The sequence below is a fragment of the Rhinoraja longicauda genome, chromosome 10 (genome assembly GCF_053455715.1).
Source record: "Rhinoraja longicauda isolate Sanriku21f chromosome 10, sRhiLon1.1, whole genome shotgun sequence".
Taxonomy (NCBI): Eukaryota; Metazoa; Chordata; class Chondrichthyes; order Rajiformes; family Arhynchobatidae; genus Rhinoraja; species Rhinoraja longicauda.
The window spans coordinates 57,999,656-58,016,372 of NC_135962.1; the positions used below are offsets into that span (position 1 = coordinate 57,999,656).

Below are 16,717 nucleotides of genomic sequence, written 5' to 3' on the forward strand. Positions count from 1 at the left end.
GGAGTGTGGGAGGAAACCGGAGAAAGCCCATGCAGGTCAAGGGGAGAACGTACAAACTCCGTAGAGACAGCACCCGTAGTCAGGATGGAACCCGGGTCTCTGGCGCTGTAAGGCAGCAACTCTAACTGTAGGAGCCATTTATGCTTAATTTAGTTACTGTCATTGTATTATGGCTATGTTTAATATTTCTAGTTTTGTCTTTTTTTGCATGCTTGTGGGTGTGATTTGATACATAATGGGGAGTGTTTACATGGGAGGAGGCTAGCATCGCGACGGAGATAGTGGGTCAGTTTAGTCTCGGAGGATGGAGATAATAGTTTTTATCACGCTCGCGAAAGTTACAATCACAAGAACCACACGGTAACGACTACATGATTTTTACTGTATTGTTTGAAGAAGAAACCGTTGATAAGAACGGAAAGTTATGAATTACTCTATAACTTGTGCTACTTTAATAAAGACCAATTAATCAAGAAACAGCGTTTGGTTATCTCAGAGTGCGGTGTGTGTGTAACCTATACCTCCATTCCATCCCCGAGCAGTAATGGCTATCAAAGTTGGACTTTGAGAAGGTATAGAAACTACCGCTGTCTACACCCGATTACAACACATAATAACATTTTAGAAACTCCTGACCAATAAAGATCAAAACATTTAAAAAACCTGCTGGAGGAACTCAGAGGGTCAGGCAGCATCTGTGGAGGGAAATAACCCAAGTCCCTTCACAGATGTTGCCCGATACCTCTGAGTTCCTCCAGCAGTTTGTGTTTTGCTCAGCATTCCAGCATCCACTGTCTCTTATGTGACCAATAAGGGTGACGTGTCGTTTTTCACATTGCGTGATGGAGGGCTATTTGCCACAAGACAGTCATAGGGTCTTACAGCGTGGAAACAGGCCCTTTGGCCCAACTTGCCCACACCGACCAACATGTCCCATCTACACTAGTCCCACCTACCTGCACTTGGCTCATATCCCTCTAAACCTGTCAGAAGGAATAGGAGTAGAATTACGCCATTCAGCCCATTAAGTCTACACCGCCATTCAATCATGGCTGATCTATCTCTCCCTCCTATCCCCATTCTCCTGCCTTCTCCCCATAACCTCCGACACCTGTACTAATCAAGAACCTATCCATGTACATGTGTAATTGTTTCTTAAACATTGTGATAGTCCCTGCCTCAACTACCTCCTCTGGCAGCTCGTTCCATATATCCACTACCTTTTTTATGAAAAAGGTACCCCTCAAGATTCCTATTAAATCTTTCTCCCCTCGCCTCAAAACCTATGCCCTCTGGTTCTCGATTCTCCTACTCTGGGCAAGAGACTGTGCGCGTCTACCCGATCTATTCCTCTTGTGATTTTGTACACCTCCAAGGTCACCCCTCATCCTCCTGCACTCAAAGGAATAGAATTCCAGCCTGCTCAACCTCTGCTTATAGTTCAGACACTCGAGTCCTGGCAACATCCTTGTAAATCTTCTCTGTACCCTTCTGTACCAGTCTGAAGAAGGGTCTCGACCCGAAACTTCACCCACTCCTTCTCTCCAGAGATGCTGCCTGTCCCACTGAGTTACTCCAGCATTTTGTGCCTACCTTCACTGTACCCTTTCCAGCTTGACAACATTTTCCCAAAAACACAGTGCCCAGAACTGAACACAATACTCTAAATGCGTTCTCACCAATGTCTTATACAACTTGCAGCATGACCTCCCAAACTCTATACTCAAACTTCAACACGTGGCACTCTTTCTCAAGTCTAGTCACTGGATCTGTATCCAGCAGAGTGGTTACGGAGATTTTGATTAGCCACATAAACAGACCCTTCGGCCCAGCATGTCCATGCTGACCAAGATGCCCCATCTACACTAGTTCCACTCACCCACATTTGGTCAACATCCCTCTAAACCTGGTTCACTGTGTGCAGTTTTGGTCTCCAAATTTGAGGAAGGATATTCTTGCTATTGAGGGCGTGCAGCGTAGATTTACTAGGTTAATTCCCGGAATGGCGGGACTGTCCTATGTTGAAAGACTGGAACGGCTAGGCCTGTATACACTGGAATTTAGAAGGATGAGAGGAGATATTATCGAAACATTTAAGATTATTAAGGGGTTGGACACGTTAGAGGCAGGAAACATGTTCCCAATGTTGGGGGAGTCCAGAACCAGGGGCCACAGTTTAAGAGTAAGGGGTAGGCCATGTAGAACGGAGATGAGGAAAAACTTTTTCAGTCAGAGAGTTGTAAATTTGTGGAATTCTCTGCCTCAGAAGGCAGTGGAGGCCAATTCTCTGAATGCATTCAAGAGAGAGCTTGATAGTGCTCTTAAGGATAGCGGAGTCAAGGGGTATGGGGAGAAGGCAGGAACGGGGTACTGATTGTGGATGATCAGCCATGATCACATTGATTGGTGATGCTGGCTCGAAGGGCCGAATGGCCTACTCCTGCACCTATTGTCTATTGTCTAAACCTTTCCTATCCATTTAACCTATCAAAGTATCTTTTAAATGTTGTTATAGTACCTGCCTCAACTACCTCCTCTGGAGGTACTTTAACTCCCCTTCCCATTACCACACTGACCGTACTGTCCTGGGCCTCCTCCGCTGTCAGCGTGAGGCCCCAGCACAAATTGGAAGATCAGATCCTCATGTTTCGCTTGGGCAGCTTACAACCCAGCAGTATAAATATTGATTTCTGTAACTTCAGGTAACCCCTGCCCCCCCCCCCCCCCCACTTCCTTGTCCCTCCCCCACCCTAGTCATCGTACTAGTTTAATCGTCATCCTGTTGATTTCCACTGTCTCTATCACTTATCACCAATCCCGCAGCCGACAATGGACAATTGGCTCCACCTTTCCTTGAACCGTTGCTTTCTGCATATGTTCCATTCATTTGTCCCAAGTACAGTCTATATCTCTCGTCACGCTTTCTCTCAGACTAATCAAGGGTCTTGACTTGAAACATCTCGTATAAAATTATAAAAGGACTGGACAAGCTAGATGCAGGAAAAATGTTCCCAATGTTGGGGGAGTCCAGAACCAGGGGCCACACAGTCCAAGAATAAAGGGGAGGCCGTTTAAAACAGAGGTAAGAAAAAACTTTTTCACCCAGAGAGTTGTAAATTTGTGGAATTGTGCCTGTCCCGCTGAATTACTCCAGCATTTGTGTCTATCTTTTTAAAAATATAAACGCCAGCTTTCACCGGAGATTGACTGTAAAGTGCAGCGTGGTTACCTTCGACGGTTTGTATCCAAACATCGACACCACGGCAACTTTCAGGTCCTCCCTGCTCAGGTATCCGTTCTGACCCGAATCACACTCCCGAAAAACCTGGGAAAGAGAAAGCAAAAGTGATTGTCAACTCGAGGAAAACATCGAAGGTAGACACACCATGCTGGAGTAACTCAGCAGGTCAGCATCTCGCGAGAGAAGGAATGGGTGACGTTTTGGGTCGAGACCCTTCTTCAGACTGATGTCAGGAGAGGGGGCGGGACAAAGATAGAACATAGTCGGAGACAGGAAGACTAGTGGGAGAACTGGGAAGGGGGATGGGATAGAGAGGGGAAGCAGGGACTATCTGAAGTTAGAGAAGTCAATGTTCATACCGCTGGGGTGTAAGCTAACCAAGCGAAATATGAGGTGCTGTTCCTCCAATTTGCGCTGGGCCTCACTCTGACAATGGAGGAGGTCCAGGCTAGAAAACATCTCTCTCTCCGCTTGTATTCATTACAATGTTCAGGGTAACTTTTGAAGGCTTGTTTGGATCAAGGATGAACCCAGTGTTACAAATCTTCATGGGTTCTAGGAGCAGAATTAGGCCATTCACCCCATTGAGTCTACTCCGCCATTCAATCATGGCTGATGTATCTCTCCCTCTCAACCCCATTCTCCTGCCTTCGCCCCATAACCCCTGATACTCTTATTAATCAAGAACCTGTCAATCTCTGCTTTAAAAATACCCAATGACTTGGCCTCCACAGCCGTCTGTGGCGATGAATTCCACAGATTCATCACCCTCTGACTAAATAAATTCCTCCTCATCTCCTTTCTGGGGTATGTCCTTTTAATTCTGAGCCCCCCTTCACCCAAACCAAAGGGCCAGGGAGGGAGGAGAAAGGGAGCAAGCGAAGGGGGAAGAGGAAGGATGGATGGAGGGAGGGGTGGGGAAGGAAGGAAGGAGGGGAGGAAGGAGGTGGGTGGGGGGCAGGGAGGAGGAAGGGCAAGGGAAGGAAGGAAGGAAGGAGGCAAGAGGAAAAAGGGAGGGATGGATGGATGGAATGAGCCCCTACCGCTGCACAGCGGCTCTTCTCCGTGTCGGTGACTCGCCGGGGCTGTGGATACATGGGTGGAACGTGGAGACTGTATCCAACCCAGGGGAACAATGTATCCGCTCGCTGCACAGTGTAACTGCCTGCCACACACTGTATCCGCCCGACACAGTGTATCCGCCCGACACACAGTGTATCTGCCTGCCACACTGCGTATTGGCCCGACACACAGTGTATCTGCCTGCCACACACTGTATTCGTCCGACACACAGTGTATCCGCCTGCCACACACTGTATCCACCCGACACACAGTGTATCTGCCTGCCACACACTGTATCCGCCCGACACACAGTGTATCTGCCTGCCACACTGCGTATTGGCCCGACACACAGTGTATCTGCCTGCCACACAGTGTATCCACCTGCCACACAGTGTATCCACCTGCCACACAGTGTATCCACCTGCCACACAGCGTATCCGCTGCTGCAGTCACTGATCTCAGCCTCTCTCTTCCTCTTTCCCTCCCCCTCTCCCCCTCTCCTCCTCCCTTCCTCTCCCCCTCTTTTCCTCCCTCCCTCTCCTTCCCTCTCCCTCCCTCCTCCCCTCTCTCCCTTCCTCCGCCCTCGCTCTCTCCCCTCCCTTTTCTCTCTCTCTCTCTCCCCCTCTCTCTCCCCCCTCTCCCTCTCTCCCCCTCTCACTCCCCCCCCTCTCCCTCTCTCCCCCTCTCTCTCCCCCCTCTCTTCCTCTCCTCCCTCTCTCCCCCCTCTCCCCCCTCTCCCTCTCTCCCCCTCTCCCTCTCTCCCCCTCTCCCTCTCTCCCCCTCTCACTCTCCCCCCTCTCCCTCTCTCCCCCTCTCTCCCCCCTCTCCCTCTCTCTCTCTCCCTCTCCCCCCTCTCTTCCTCTCCTCCCTCTCTCACCCTCTCTCTTTTCTCTCTCTCCTCCTCTCTCTCTCCCTCCCTCTCTTTTCTCTTTCTCACCTTCTCTCTCTCTCTCTCTCTCCCTCCCTCTCTTTTCTCTCTCTCTCTCTCTCTCTCTCTCTCTCTCTCTCTCTCCCTCCCTCCCTCTTGCCAACAGTTTGAACCCCCGCGCAACCCTGTCGCCGCCGCTCATTGGCCCCGCGCCGCCTCCCACCGCCGTTCATCCACGCCGGCGGTTGGCTAAAAACCCTTAAAGGGGACGTGTCCCTCTTAAAGGGGACGCCTCCACTGCCTTCTGTGGCAGAGAATCCCACAGATTCACAACTCTCTGGGTGGAAAAAGTTTTTCCTCATCTCGTAAATATGCAATAATGTAACAATGACAAATGAAACAGATATGAGAGATTAAATTGTCTTTCTCTTGACCGGTCAACACGCAACAAAAGTTTTTCACTGCACTAAAGGAATTTCTTCAGTCAGAGGGTGGTGAATCTGTGGGATTATTTGCCACAGAAGGCTGTGGAGGCCAAGTCAGTGGGTATATTTAAGGCAGAGATAGATAGATGCTCGATTAGTGCGGGTGTCAAGGGGTTACGGGGAGAAGGCAGCAGAATGGGGTTAGGAGGGACAGACAGATCAGCCATGATTGAATGGCGGAGTAGACTTGATGGGCCGAATGGCCTAATTATACTCCTATCACTTATGACCTTATAACAATGAAACCCTTACTTGCAGCAGCACAGCCGAATATGTAAACATAGGATTCTGTAAACAATGTAATTGTGAAAAAAAGTTCAGAATGTGTGTATAGAAGTATATAAATATATATATATATATCTCTCTATACACACATAATAATAATAATAATAATAATATAATAAATTGTATTTGTCATGTGTAGGTTGGCACAGGGTCAACAGTACAATGAAATGTATTTGACAAGACAACGGGTCACCTCAGCAGTAATATTCCAAGGGTAAATAAGATTTTAAAAATGACATTATTAGTAAGGTAAAAAGACAATATTAAAAATAGGTAAAAAGACAATATTAAAAATAGGTAAAAAGACAATATTAAAAATAGGTAAAATGACAATATTAAAAATAGGTAAAAAGACAATATTAAAAATAGGTAAAAAGACAATATTAAAAATAATCAACATATATGATTTGAAATGTGTTTATGAGTTCAGAAGCCTGATGGCCTGATGGTAGAAACTGTTCTTTTCAAACTGAACAGTGTTCATATACACTGAACTTTTTTTTATACACAAATACATCATGTGCACATTAAAGGGAAGTGTCGTTCGTAAAGGGCGTGGAGACACCAGAAACCGCAGATGCTGGCTGCAAAACATAAAGTGCTGGAGGCCCTCAGCGGGTGAGGATTGATTGTCAGAGGAAGGTGGGCGCTAGGACCCAGCGGGGTCTGTGGGAGGGCAGAGGCTCCGGGCTGCAAACTCTTTTACACGGGTTGCAGCTTCATTGCAGCCGCCCCGTGTACAGTCAACCTCAGGCCCATTGCACCCTCTGCCAAAGGCTGCATTGATCACCCTCCCCAGTGCACGGGAGCATGCGGGGCCAGCGGGGCGTGTAGGTCGGTGCTGAGTGGTTCCGCGTTGGGAGAGAGAGAGAGAGAGAGAGAGAGAGGATTCGCTCCTAACCCCCCCCCCCCCCCCCCACCTTGCACCTCTGCAATCCCTCCCTAAACCTCCTCAACCAATGCATTGTTCCCCTAAACCTCCTCAACCACTGCATTGCTCCCCCTAAACCACCTCAAACATTGCATTGTTCCCCCCAAACCTCAACCACTGCATTGTTCCCCCCTAAACCTCCTCAACCACTGCATTGTTCCCCCTAAACCTCCTCAACCACTGCATTGTTCCCCCTAAACCTCCTCAACCACTGCATTGTTCCCCTAAACCTCCTGCTCCACTGCATTGTTTCCCCCCCTAAACCTCCACTGCACTGTTCCCCCTAAACCTCCTCAACCACTGCATTGTTCCCCCCTAAACCTCCTCAACCACTGCATTGTTTACCCCCCTAAACCTCCTCAACCACTGCATTGTTCCCCTAAACCTCCTGCTCCACTGCATTGTTTCCCCCCTAAACCTCCACTGCTCTGTTCCCCCTAAACCTCCTCAACCACTGCATTGTTCCCCCTTAACCTCCTCCACTGCATCGCTCCCACTAAACTTCCTCCACTGCATTGCTCCCCCTAAACCTCATCAACCACTGCATTGTTCCCCTAAACCTCCTCAACCACTGCATTGCTCCCCTAAACCACCTCAAACATTGCATTGTTCCCCCTAAACCTCCTCGACCACTGCATTGTTCCCCTACACCTCCTCAACCACTGCATTGTTCCCCCTAAACCTCCTCGTCCACTGCATTGTTTACCCCCCAGCCTCCTCCTCCACTGCATTGTTTACCCCCCCTAAACCTCCACTGCACTGTTCCCCCTAAACCATCCCAACCACTACATTGTTCCCCCTAAACCATCCCAACCACTGCATTGCTCCCCTAAACCTCCACTGCACTGTTCCCCCTAAACCATCCCAACCACTGCATTGCTCCCCCTAAACCTCCACTGCACTGTTCCCCCTAAACCATCCCAACCACTGCATTGTTCCCCCTAAACCTCCTCAACCACTGCATTGTTCCCCCTAAACCTCCTCAACCACTACATTGTTCCCCTAAACCTCCTCAACCACTGCATTGTTCCCCCCTAAACCTCCTCCTCCACTGTATTGTTCCCCCCAAACCTCCTCAACCACTGCATTGTTCCCCCTAAACCTCCTCAACCACTACATTGTTCCCCTAAACCTCCTCAACCACTGCATTGTTCCCCCCTAAACCTCCTCCTCCACTGTATTGTTCCCCCCAAACCTCCTCAACCACTGCATTGTTCCCCCCTAAACCTCCTCCACTGCATTGCTCCCCCTAAACCACCTCAAACACTGCACTATTCCCCCTAAACCTCAACTATTGCATTGTCCCCCAGCCTCCTCGACCATTGCAAGGAGGTTTTTGAATTTAACAACAAAAATATCTTGTTTAAATCATTTGCCAAGCTTGGCCATCCTCCTGTCTGTCGACTCTTTGACAGAGGAGAAACGTAGCCCTTCCAACCGAGCCTGACTTTCCACCTCTCGATTCAATCTCTCACTGTCTTCCTCTGTGTAACTTGTCCAAACCAGACTCCATACATCTGACGCTACAGTAGTCCGACTATTGGCCTGGTCACAAGGTTACAGGTTACCGAGGGGGCAGGCATGGATGCGATGGGTTGAGTGGCCTTTTCCACGCTGTACCTGTACTCTGTGGGTGGCTACTCTATCTGGCATCCTGACACCTTTTCTATTCACTTGTAGATCAGAACTGTACAAGGTGCTGGGAGAAGTGGACTCTAGTGGTAAGGAAACGATATTTTATATTATCCCACACACCATCCCACAGCCAGCAATGGACCATTGTGGGCTCAATCTTTCCTTGATCATCTTTGCTTTTTGCATATCTTCCATTCATTTCCATCCGTGTCGGTGGAATTCTCTGCCACAGATGGCAGTGGAGGCCAATTCACTGGATGTATTGAAGAGAGAGTTAGATATAGCACTTAGGTTTAACGTAATCAATGGATATGGGGAGAAAACAGGAACTGGGTACTGATTCTAGATGATCAGCCATGAGCATATTGAATGGGGGTGCTGGCTCGAAGGGCCGAATGGCCTCCTCCTGCACCTGTTTTCTATGTTTCTATTTGTCCTAAATCTCTAATTTCCCTGTAGTTCTACATCTGAAGAAGGGCCTCGAAACGAAACGTCACCCATTCCTTCTCTCCAGAGATGCCACCAGTCCCACTGAGTTACTCGGGCATTTTATAGACAATAGACAATAGGTGCAGGAGGAGGCCATTCGGCCCTTTGAGCCAGCACCGCCATTCAATGGTTTTTAAACCTTGCCCCCGTACATATCCTGCAAAAAAATTCCCAATGTTGGGGGAGTCCAGAACCAGGGGCCACACAGTCTAAGAATAAAGGGGAGGCCATTTAAAACTGAGATGAGAAAAAACTTTTTCACCCAGAGTTTCGTGCGTTTGTGGAATTCTCTGCCACAGAGGGCAATGGAGGCCAATTTACTGGATGAATTTAAAAGGGAGTTAGATAGAGCTCTAGGGGCTAGCGGAATCAAGGGATATGGGGAGAAGGCATGCACTGGTTACTGCTTGAGGATGATCAGCCATGCTCGCAATGAATGGCGGTGCTGGCTCAAAGGGCCAAATGGCCTCCTGCACTTATTTTCTGTTTCTACGTTTAAATATGCCCCAGAATTGGGCCATTCAGCCCATCGAGTGCTCCGCCATTCAATCATGGCTGATCTATCTTTCCAACTCAATCCCATTCGCCTGCCTACTCCCCACAACCCCTGACATACTTTCTAAGAATATTGTCCAGGAAGGTTGGGGTGCCTTAGGATGGGAGAGGGTGCTATCTAAATGCCGGCTCTTTCTTCCCTTGCAAGGCCATGCGGAGAGGTGTTGGCAGAATGGAGAGCCAGCACGGCAAGTGGACATTGTCCAGCAGTGATGAGGAGGATACAGAGCCATTCCCAGGAGTTCCGGCCCCATCGATGCGGCTGGACCGGCTGGATGGAGTGTCCGACTCCGACGAAACCATCATCGACGACGAAGAGTTCGACTCGACGACCGCCGCTGGCCGGTCAAAGGCGATGGCCGAAACGGCGGAGCGACCTTTGCCCTCCGCCCAGCCCCTTGCCCGGGCATTGACCAGGGACCACGTCAAAACCCAACGGCCCTCCCCTCCCCAGGCCAAACGCCCAGCACCCCCCTCCGAGCTGGGCTGGGGGGTGTCCAGTAGCGACGAGGAACCCGAGGCCAAAGGGGGAGGCGGGTGGGTCAAGGTGGAGGGGAGGGTGGGGGTCAAGGAGGAGGGGTGGGTAAGGGAGGAGAAGGTGAAGGAGGAGAGGGCGAGGGTGGGGGGAGTGGGAGTGAAGGAAGAGAGCTCTGGCCCAACGCCGAAGAGACAACACTTGGAAGAATGGGATCGACGTCTCTCCTCGGAGGTGGCGCGGAACTCTGGAACGGGGGCGGTCGGAGGGACGGTGGATAAATGGGACCTCCTGGGGAAAGCTCAGAGTTTCAGCTTCTACCTGACCAAAGTCTCCGGCATCTCTGCCAAGAACAACACCTGCGCCCTTGACATTAAAGGTAAGACTAAATGCGAGAGAACCCAGAAACCGGAGGTGCAAAGTTGACCTGGGAGTGCTGGTGCAGGATTCCCAAAAAGTTAAAGTGCAAGTTGAACCGGTAAGAAAGAAGGCAAACGCAATGCCAGCATTCATTTCAAGAGGGCTTGCATACAAAAACAGGGATGTAGTGCTGAGGCTCTATAAGGACGCATTTGGAGTATTGTGAGCAGTTTTGGGCACCATAACTGAGGAAGGATGTGCTGGCCCTGGAGAGGGTCCAGAGGAGGTTTACAAGAACGATCCCAGGAATGAGTGGGTTAACATATGATGAGCGTTTGTCGGCACTGGGCCTGTACTCGCTGGAGTTCAGAAGAATGAGGGGGGGACCTCATTGAAATGTACCGAATAGTGAAAGGCTTGGATAGAGTGGATGTGGAGAGGATGTTTCCACTAGTGGGAGAGTCTAGGACCAGAGGTCATAGCCTCAGAATTAAAGGACATTCCTTTAGGAAGGAGACGAGAAGCAAATGCCTTTAGTCAGAGGGTGGTGAATCTGTGGATTTCATTGCCACAGAAGGCTGTGGAGACCAAGTCAATGGATATTTTTAAGGCAGAGATAGATAGATTGTTGATTAGAACGGGTGTCAGGGGTTATGGAGAGAAGGCAGGAGAATGGGGTTAGGAGGGAGAGATAGATCAGCCGTGATTGAATGGCAGAGTCGACTTGATGGGCCGAATGGCCTAATTCTGCTCCTGTCGCTTATGACTTATGAGACCCTGCCCACTTATCGACACCACTTTGCCACCTTTCGCTTTTGTCCATCCATCTTACCCTTCTGCCAAAATCCCCCCCTCCCCCCCCCATCACACGTATCCACCTATCACTGGCCAAGCTTTGTCCTGCCCCAACGCCCTATGGTGAAGGGACCCGACCCAAAACATCGCCCAGAGATGCTGCAAGACTCAACATGCACTCGACAAGTATCAACCTCATATTTCCCTTGGGCAGCTTACAACCCAGTGGCATGAATATTGAATTCTCTATCTTTAAGTAACCCCCCCTTGCATCCCCTCTCTCTCTCCGTCCCTTCCCCACCCTAGTTCTCCGAAGAGTTTCAATCTCCCCCCCTGGTTAATTTTACTGTTTGTGTGCGTCATTGTCAGCTTGCCCTCAGCAACAATGAACCATTCTACGTTTCCTCGATCATCACAAGGTCATAAGTAATAGGAGCAGAATTAGGCCCTTCGGCCCATCAAGTCTACTCTGCCATTCAATCGTGGCTGATCTATCTCTCCCTCATATTCTCATTCTCCTGCCTTCTCCCCAGAACCCCTGACACCCAGATCATTGTCTGCTTTAATCCGTCATTCCCACACCTTACCCTTCCATATCACCAGTTTCCCAATCCCCTGACCCTCAGTCTGAAGAAGGGTCTCGACCCGAAACGTCACCCATTCCTTCTATCCGGAGATGCTGCCTGTCCCGCTGAGTTACTCCAACATTTTGTGTCTGTCTTCAACCTATTACCTGCCAGGCTTTGTCCTTCCCCTCACATGCACCAAGTGTTTTGATGCAACTTTTTGTTGCGTGATAAGACTTTTTATTGCGTGCTATCCAGTCAGCGGAAAGCCTAGGCACGATTGCAATCAAGCCGTCCACAGTGTACAGATACAGGTTAAAGGGTACAACATTTAGTGCAAGATAAAGTCCGATTAAAGATACTTCAAAGGTCTCCAATGAGGTAGTTTGTGGGTCAGGACTGTTCATTCGATGGGTGCTGTCTGTGCGGAATGAAAAAAATGTCTCCATGTGACCATTTGGGTTTTCTCCGGGTTCCCCGATATCCTCCCACACTCCAAAGACGTACAAGTTTGTAGGTTGTGTAGCAAAGGGGTCTCGACCCGAAACGTCACCCATTCCTTCTGAAGAAGGGTCTCGACCCGAAACGTCACCCATTCCTTCTCTCCCGAGATGCTGCCTGACCCGCTGAGTTACTCCAGCATTTTGTGCCTACCTTCGATTTAAAACAGCATCTGCAGTTTTTTTCCTACCCATTCCGTCTCTCCAGAGGTGCTGCCTGACCCGCTGAGTTACTCCAGCATTTTATGTTTATCTTCAGATTTGTAGGTTAATTGGCTTCTGGTTATTGTAAATTGACCTTAGTGTGTGAGATTAGTGGTAGTGTGTGGGGGTTCGCTGGTCGGCGCGGACTCGGTGAGCCGAATGGGTTGCTTCCGTGCTGTATCTCTAAAGTCTAAAGTAAACAGGGGGGAGTCCAAAACCAGGGGTCACACAGTCTAAGAATAAAGGGGAAGCCATTTAAAACTGAGGTGAGAAAAAACTTTTTCACCCAGAGAGTTGTGAATTTGTGGAATTCTCCGCCACCGAGGGCGGCGGAGGCCAATTCGCTGGATGAATTTAAAAGAGAGTTAGATAGAGCTCTAGGAACTAGTGGAATCAAAGGATATGGGGAGAAGGCAGGTACGGGTTACTGATTGTGGATGATCAGCCATGATCACAATGAATGGCGGTGCTGGCTCGAAGGGCCAAATGGCCTCCTCCTGCACCTATTTTCTATGTTATTCCAGTCTTTTTTTTATTGTAAATCAGCGTTTGCAGTTCCTTGTTTCTACATTGTTGCAACAGGGTGACATGATTTTTGTTTTCTAAAACTCTTTCAGATATTTTATCACCACTCTTTGGGACAATAACTGCTTCTGCTCAGGTGAGAAAACTCCCCGTTCCATTACACTGAGGTGGGATCAGTGGGAAAGCGGCTGGGGTTGTTCTACACAGAACACTGAAGGTGAAGAGGAGGTTGAGTGGGGCTATCCATTTAGTTTTTAGTTTTAGAGATACAGTGCGGAAACAGGCCCTACGGCCCACCGAGTCCACGCCAGCCAGCGATCCCCACACATCAACACTATCCTATACACGCTAGCGACAATTTCCAATTTTACCGAAGCCAATTAACCTAGAAACCCGCACGTCTTTGGAGTGTGGGGGGAAACCAGAGCTCCCAGAGAAAACCCACGCAGGTCCCGGGGAGAACATACAAACTCCGTACAGTACAGCGCCCGTAGACAAGATCGAACCCGGGTCTCTGGGGAAAAGATCTAATAGGAATCTTGAGTAACTTTTTCACCCAAAGGGTGGTGGGTGAATGGAACAAGCTGCCAGAGGAGGTTGTTGAGGCTGGGACTATCCCAATGTTTAGGAAACATTTAGACAGGCACATGGAGAGGACAGGCTTGGAGGGATACAGGCCAAACGCAGGCAGGTGGGACGAGTGTAGCTGGGACATGTTGGGCAAGTTGGGCCGAAGGGCCTGTTTCCACACTGTATCACTCTATGACCCTTGAGGCCATAGCTTTCAGTTGAGAGGGGCAAAGTTTAAAAGAGATGTGCCGGGCATTCTTTTCACACAGAGGGTGGGTGGTGTACCTCCATGTACACCAATGACAAACCTTACATTTTATTAGATATCTGTAGGACGTTTATACCTTTTTGATTTTTGTTTTAATCTTTCAGTTCAATTACTGCATTGATATCCCTTGGCTCATGGAGCAGTACCCAGAAGAATTCAGGTGAGTGAGGTCTTCAGCAAGCGGCTGGTGTAGTTTACAGATGCAGCATGGAAACAGGCCCTTCAGCCCACCGAGTCCGTGCTGACCCTCAACCACCCACCTACACCAAATCTATTCTCCCACATTCCCGTCAACTCCCCTCACGCGCAAGCTGGGGGCAACTCACAGATGTAGATCAAGGAAATGCTGATGCAGGTTTATAAAGTTTAGTTTCGAGATAAAGCGCGGAAACTGGCCCTTCGGCCCACCTGGTCTGCGCTGACCAGCGATCCCCACACATTAACACTATCCTACACACACTAAGGGACAACGTTTACATTTCCCAAGCCAATTAACCTACAAACCTGCGCGTCTTTGGAGTGTGGGAGGAAACCGAAGATATCGGAGAAACCCCATGCAGGTCACGGGGAGAACGTACAAACTCCGTACAGACAGCACTCGTGGTTGGGATCGAACCCGGGTCTCCGGCGCTGCATTTGCTGTAAGGCAGCAACTCTACCGCCGCGCCACCAAAAGTGCCGGATTAACTCAGCTGGGTCTTGCAGCGTATCTGGAGAACATGGATAGGTGATGTTTCCGGTCGGGACCTTTCTTCAGAACTGAAGCATCACCTATCCATCCATGTTCTCCGGAGATGCTGCCTGACCCGCTGAGTTACTCCAGCACTCTGTGGCAATTTACCGAGCCCAGTTGACCTGCAACCTCTCGCGTGTTTGGGATGTAAGAGGAAATGGAGCTCTCGGGAGCAGCAAAAGTGCTGGAGGAACTCAACGGGTCAGGCGGCGCCTCTGGAGGTCCTGGTTGGAAACCCAACTCAGTCACAGGGAGAAAGTGCAAACTCCACGCAGACAGCAGCCGAGGTCAGGATCGAACCCGGGTCTCCGGTGCTGTGAGGCGGCAGCTCTGCCCGCTGCGCCACTCCCCGCTTCAATTAAGAGCATTCCCTCACCTCCACTCTCCAAACCATCTCCATTTCAGGACCAAGCCATTGCTGATTGTCCACGGCGAGCAACGCCTGGCCAAAGCCCATCTCCACGAGCAAGCGCACCCTTATCCCAACGTCCACCTGTGTCAGGTAAGCAAACAGCAGACCAAACGTTCTCCCCTTATCATGTTTAGTTTAGTTTAGTTCAGAGATACAGCGCAGAAACAAGCCCTTTCGGCCCACCGTGTCCGCGCCGACCAGCGATCCCCGCACACTAACACTATCCTACACCCACTAGGGACAATTTTTACATTTACCAAGCCAATTAACCTACAAACCTGCACGTCTTTGGAGTGTGGGAGGAAACCGGAGATCTCAGAGAAAACCCACGCAGGTCACGGGGAGAACGTACAAACTCCGTACAGACAGCACCCGTAGTCGGGATTGAACCCAGGTCTCCGGCGCTGCATTCACTGTAAGGCAGCAACTCTACCGCTGCGCCACCGTGCCGCACTAATAGGGCTATCTTTCTATACCCTGTCAATGGCTCGATTGCAATCGTGTATTGTCTTTCCACTGACTGGTTAGCACGCAACAAAAGCTTTTCACTGTACCTTAGTACACATGACAATAAACTAAACTACGTAACTAACAGCTAGTCCTGTTACAACGAGAGAGTTAGATAGAGCTCTTAGGGCAAACGGAAACAAGGGATATGGGGGGAAAAGTAGGAACAGGGTACTGATTCTGGATGATCAGCCATTATCATATTGAATGGCGGTGCAGGCTCGAAGTACCGAATGGCCTACTCCTGCACCTACTTTCTATATTTCTATGCTTGTATGGACACATATTGGATACAACACGAGCGATGTATTAGGGAATGTGCATTATACGGGCCAAGTTGGTGATAATACAATTTCAAAAGGGATGTACAGAACAATTTAAAAGTTACTTTGGAAGTTGACAAGCAGAAATTTAATCTATGCCCAGTCTGGCGAAGGGCCCCGAACCAAAATATCACCTATCCATCTTTTAGTTTTTAGCTTTAGAGATACAATGTGGAAGCAGGCCCTTCGGCCCACTGGGTTTGCACTAACCATGATCACTCTGTACTCTAGCACTATCCTACACACAGAACAATTTTACAGAAGCCATTTCAACTACAAACCTGCGCGTCTTTGGAATGTAGGAGAAAACTAGAGTACAATTCGGGGCGGCACGGTGGCGCAGTGATAGAGTTGCTGCCTCACAGCACCAGAGACCCGGGTTCCATCCTGACTACGGGTGCTGTCTGTATGGAGTTTGTACGTTCTCCCCTTGACCTGCGTGGGTTGTCTCCGGGTGCTCCGGTTTCCTCCCACGTTCAATAGACGTACAGGGTTTGTAGGACAATTGGCTTCGGTAAAAATTGCAAATTGACATTCGTGTGTAGGAATCGCTGGTCAAGGCGGACTCAGTGGGCCGAAGGGCCTGTTTCCACGATATTATCCCCGAAGTCTAAAGTCTAACCAAAGCCCCTGTTCAACAACATTTTTCCTTCCGCAAGTTTGAGTTTTACTCCCTTGAGATTCAGGCTGACATTCCATCAATATTGGCCTTGTTGTGTATCTTTACACAAACCAGCATTTCTTCACCAATCCATCAATACAAGTGATGACATAAAGTCTCCTGGACTTTATCTGGAAAGACCAGATGCATATTTTATTGTTGTACACATGATAAAACAATTTATTTCATGCTGTACATATTTCATTGTGTGCAGCATTTAATTGACAAGACCAGTTCCCCCCCTCCCCATCAGTTTTTAGTTTTTTA

General features: G+C 49.2%; 2 protein-coding genes across 9 annotated transcripts in view; one reads left to right on the plus strand and one right to left on the minus strand.

Annotated features, from left to right (window-relative positions):
- efcab11 (EF-hand calcium binding domain 11) overlaps positions 1–4,770 on the minus strand; it is a 69,687-nt gene extending 64,917 nt beyond the window's left edge. For all 5 annotated transcript variants that reach the window (XM_078406934.1, XM_078406936.1, XM_078406933.1 and 2 more), the window contains exons 1-2: positions 4,285–4,770; positions 3,230–3,325 (exon numbers count right to left, since the gene is read on the minus strand). In XM_078406934.1, coding sequence (XP_078263060.1) covers positions 3,230–3,325; positions 4,285–4,338 — 150 coding nt within the window. In that variant the 5' untranslated portion in view covers positions 4,339–4,770. The remainder of the gene's footprint in view (positions 1–3,229; positions 3,326–4,284) is intronic.
- The window catches only part of tdp1 (tyrosyl-DNA phosphodiesterase 1), a 63,462-nt gene that overhangs the window by 2,345 nt on the left and 44,400 nt on the right, over positions 1–16,717 (plus strand). Inside the window, exons 1-6 of one of the 4 annotated variants that reach the window (XM_078406923.1) lie at positions 6,479–6,559; positions 8,553–8,593; positions 9,700–10,405; positions 13,069–13,112; positions 13,919–13,974; positions 14,953–15,049. In XM_078406923.1, coding sequence (XP_078263049.1) covers positions 9,703–10,405; positions 13,069–13,112; positions 13,919–13,974; positions 14,953–15,049 — 900 coding nt within the window. In that variant the 5' untranslated portion in view covers positions 6,479–6,559; positions 8,553–8,593; positions 9,700–9,702. Of the gene's footprint in view, positions 1–6,478; positions 6,560–6,655; positions 6,776–8,552; positions 8,594–9,699; positions 10,406–13,068; positions 13,113–13,918; positions 13,975–14,952; positions 15,050–16,717 lie in introns of those variants that run through there. The other 3 variants (XM_078406924.1, XM_078406925.1, XM_078406926.1) reach the window with 3 other exon arrangements.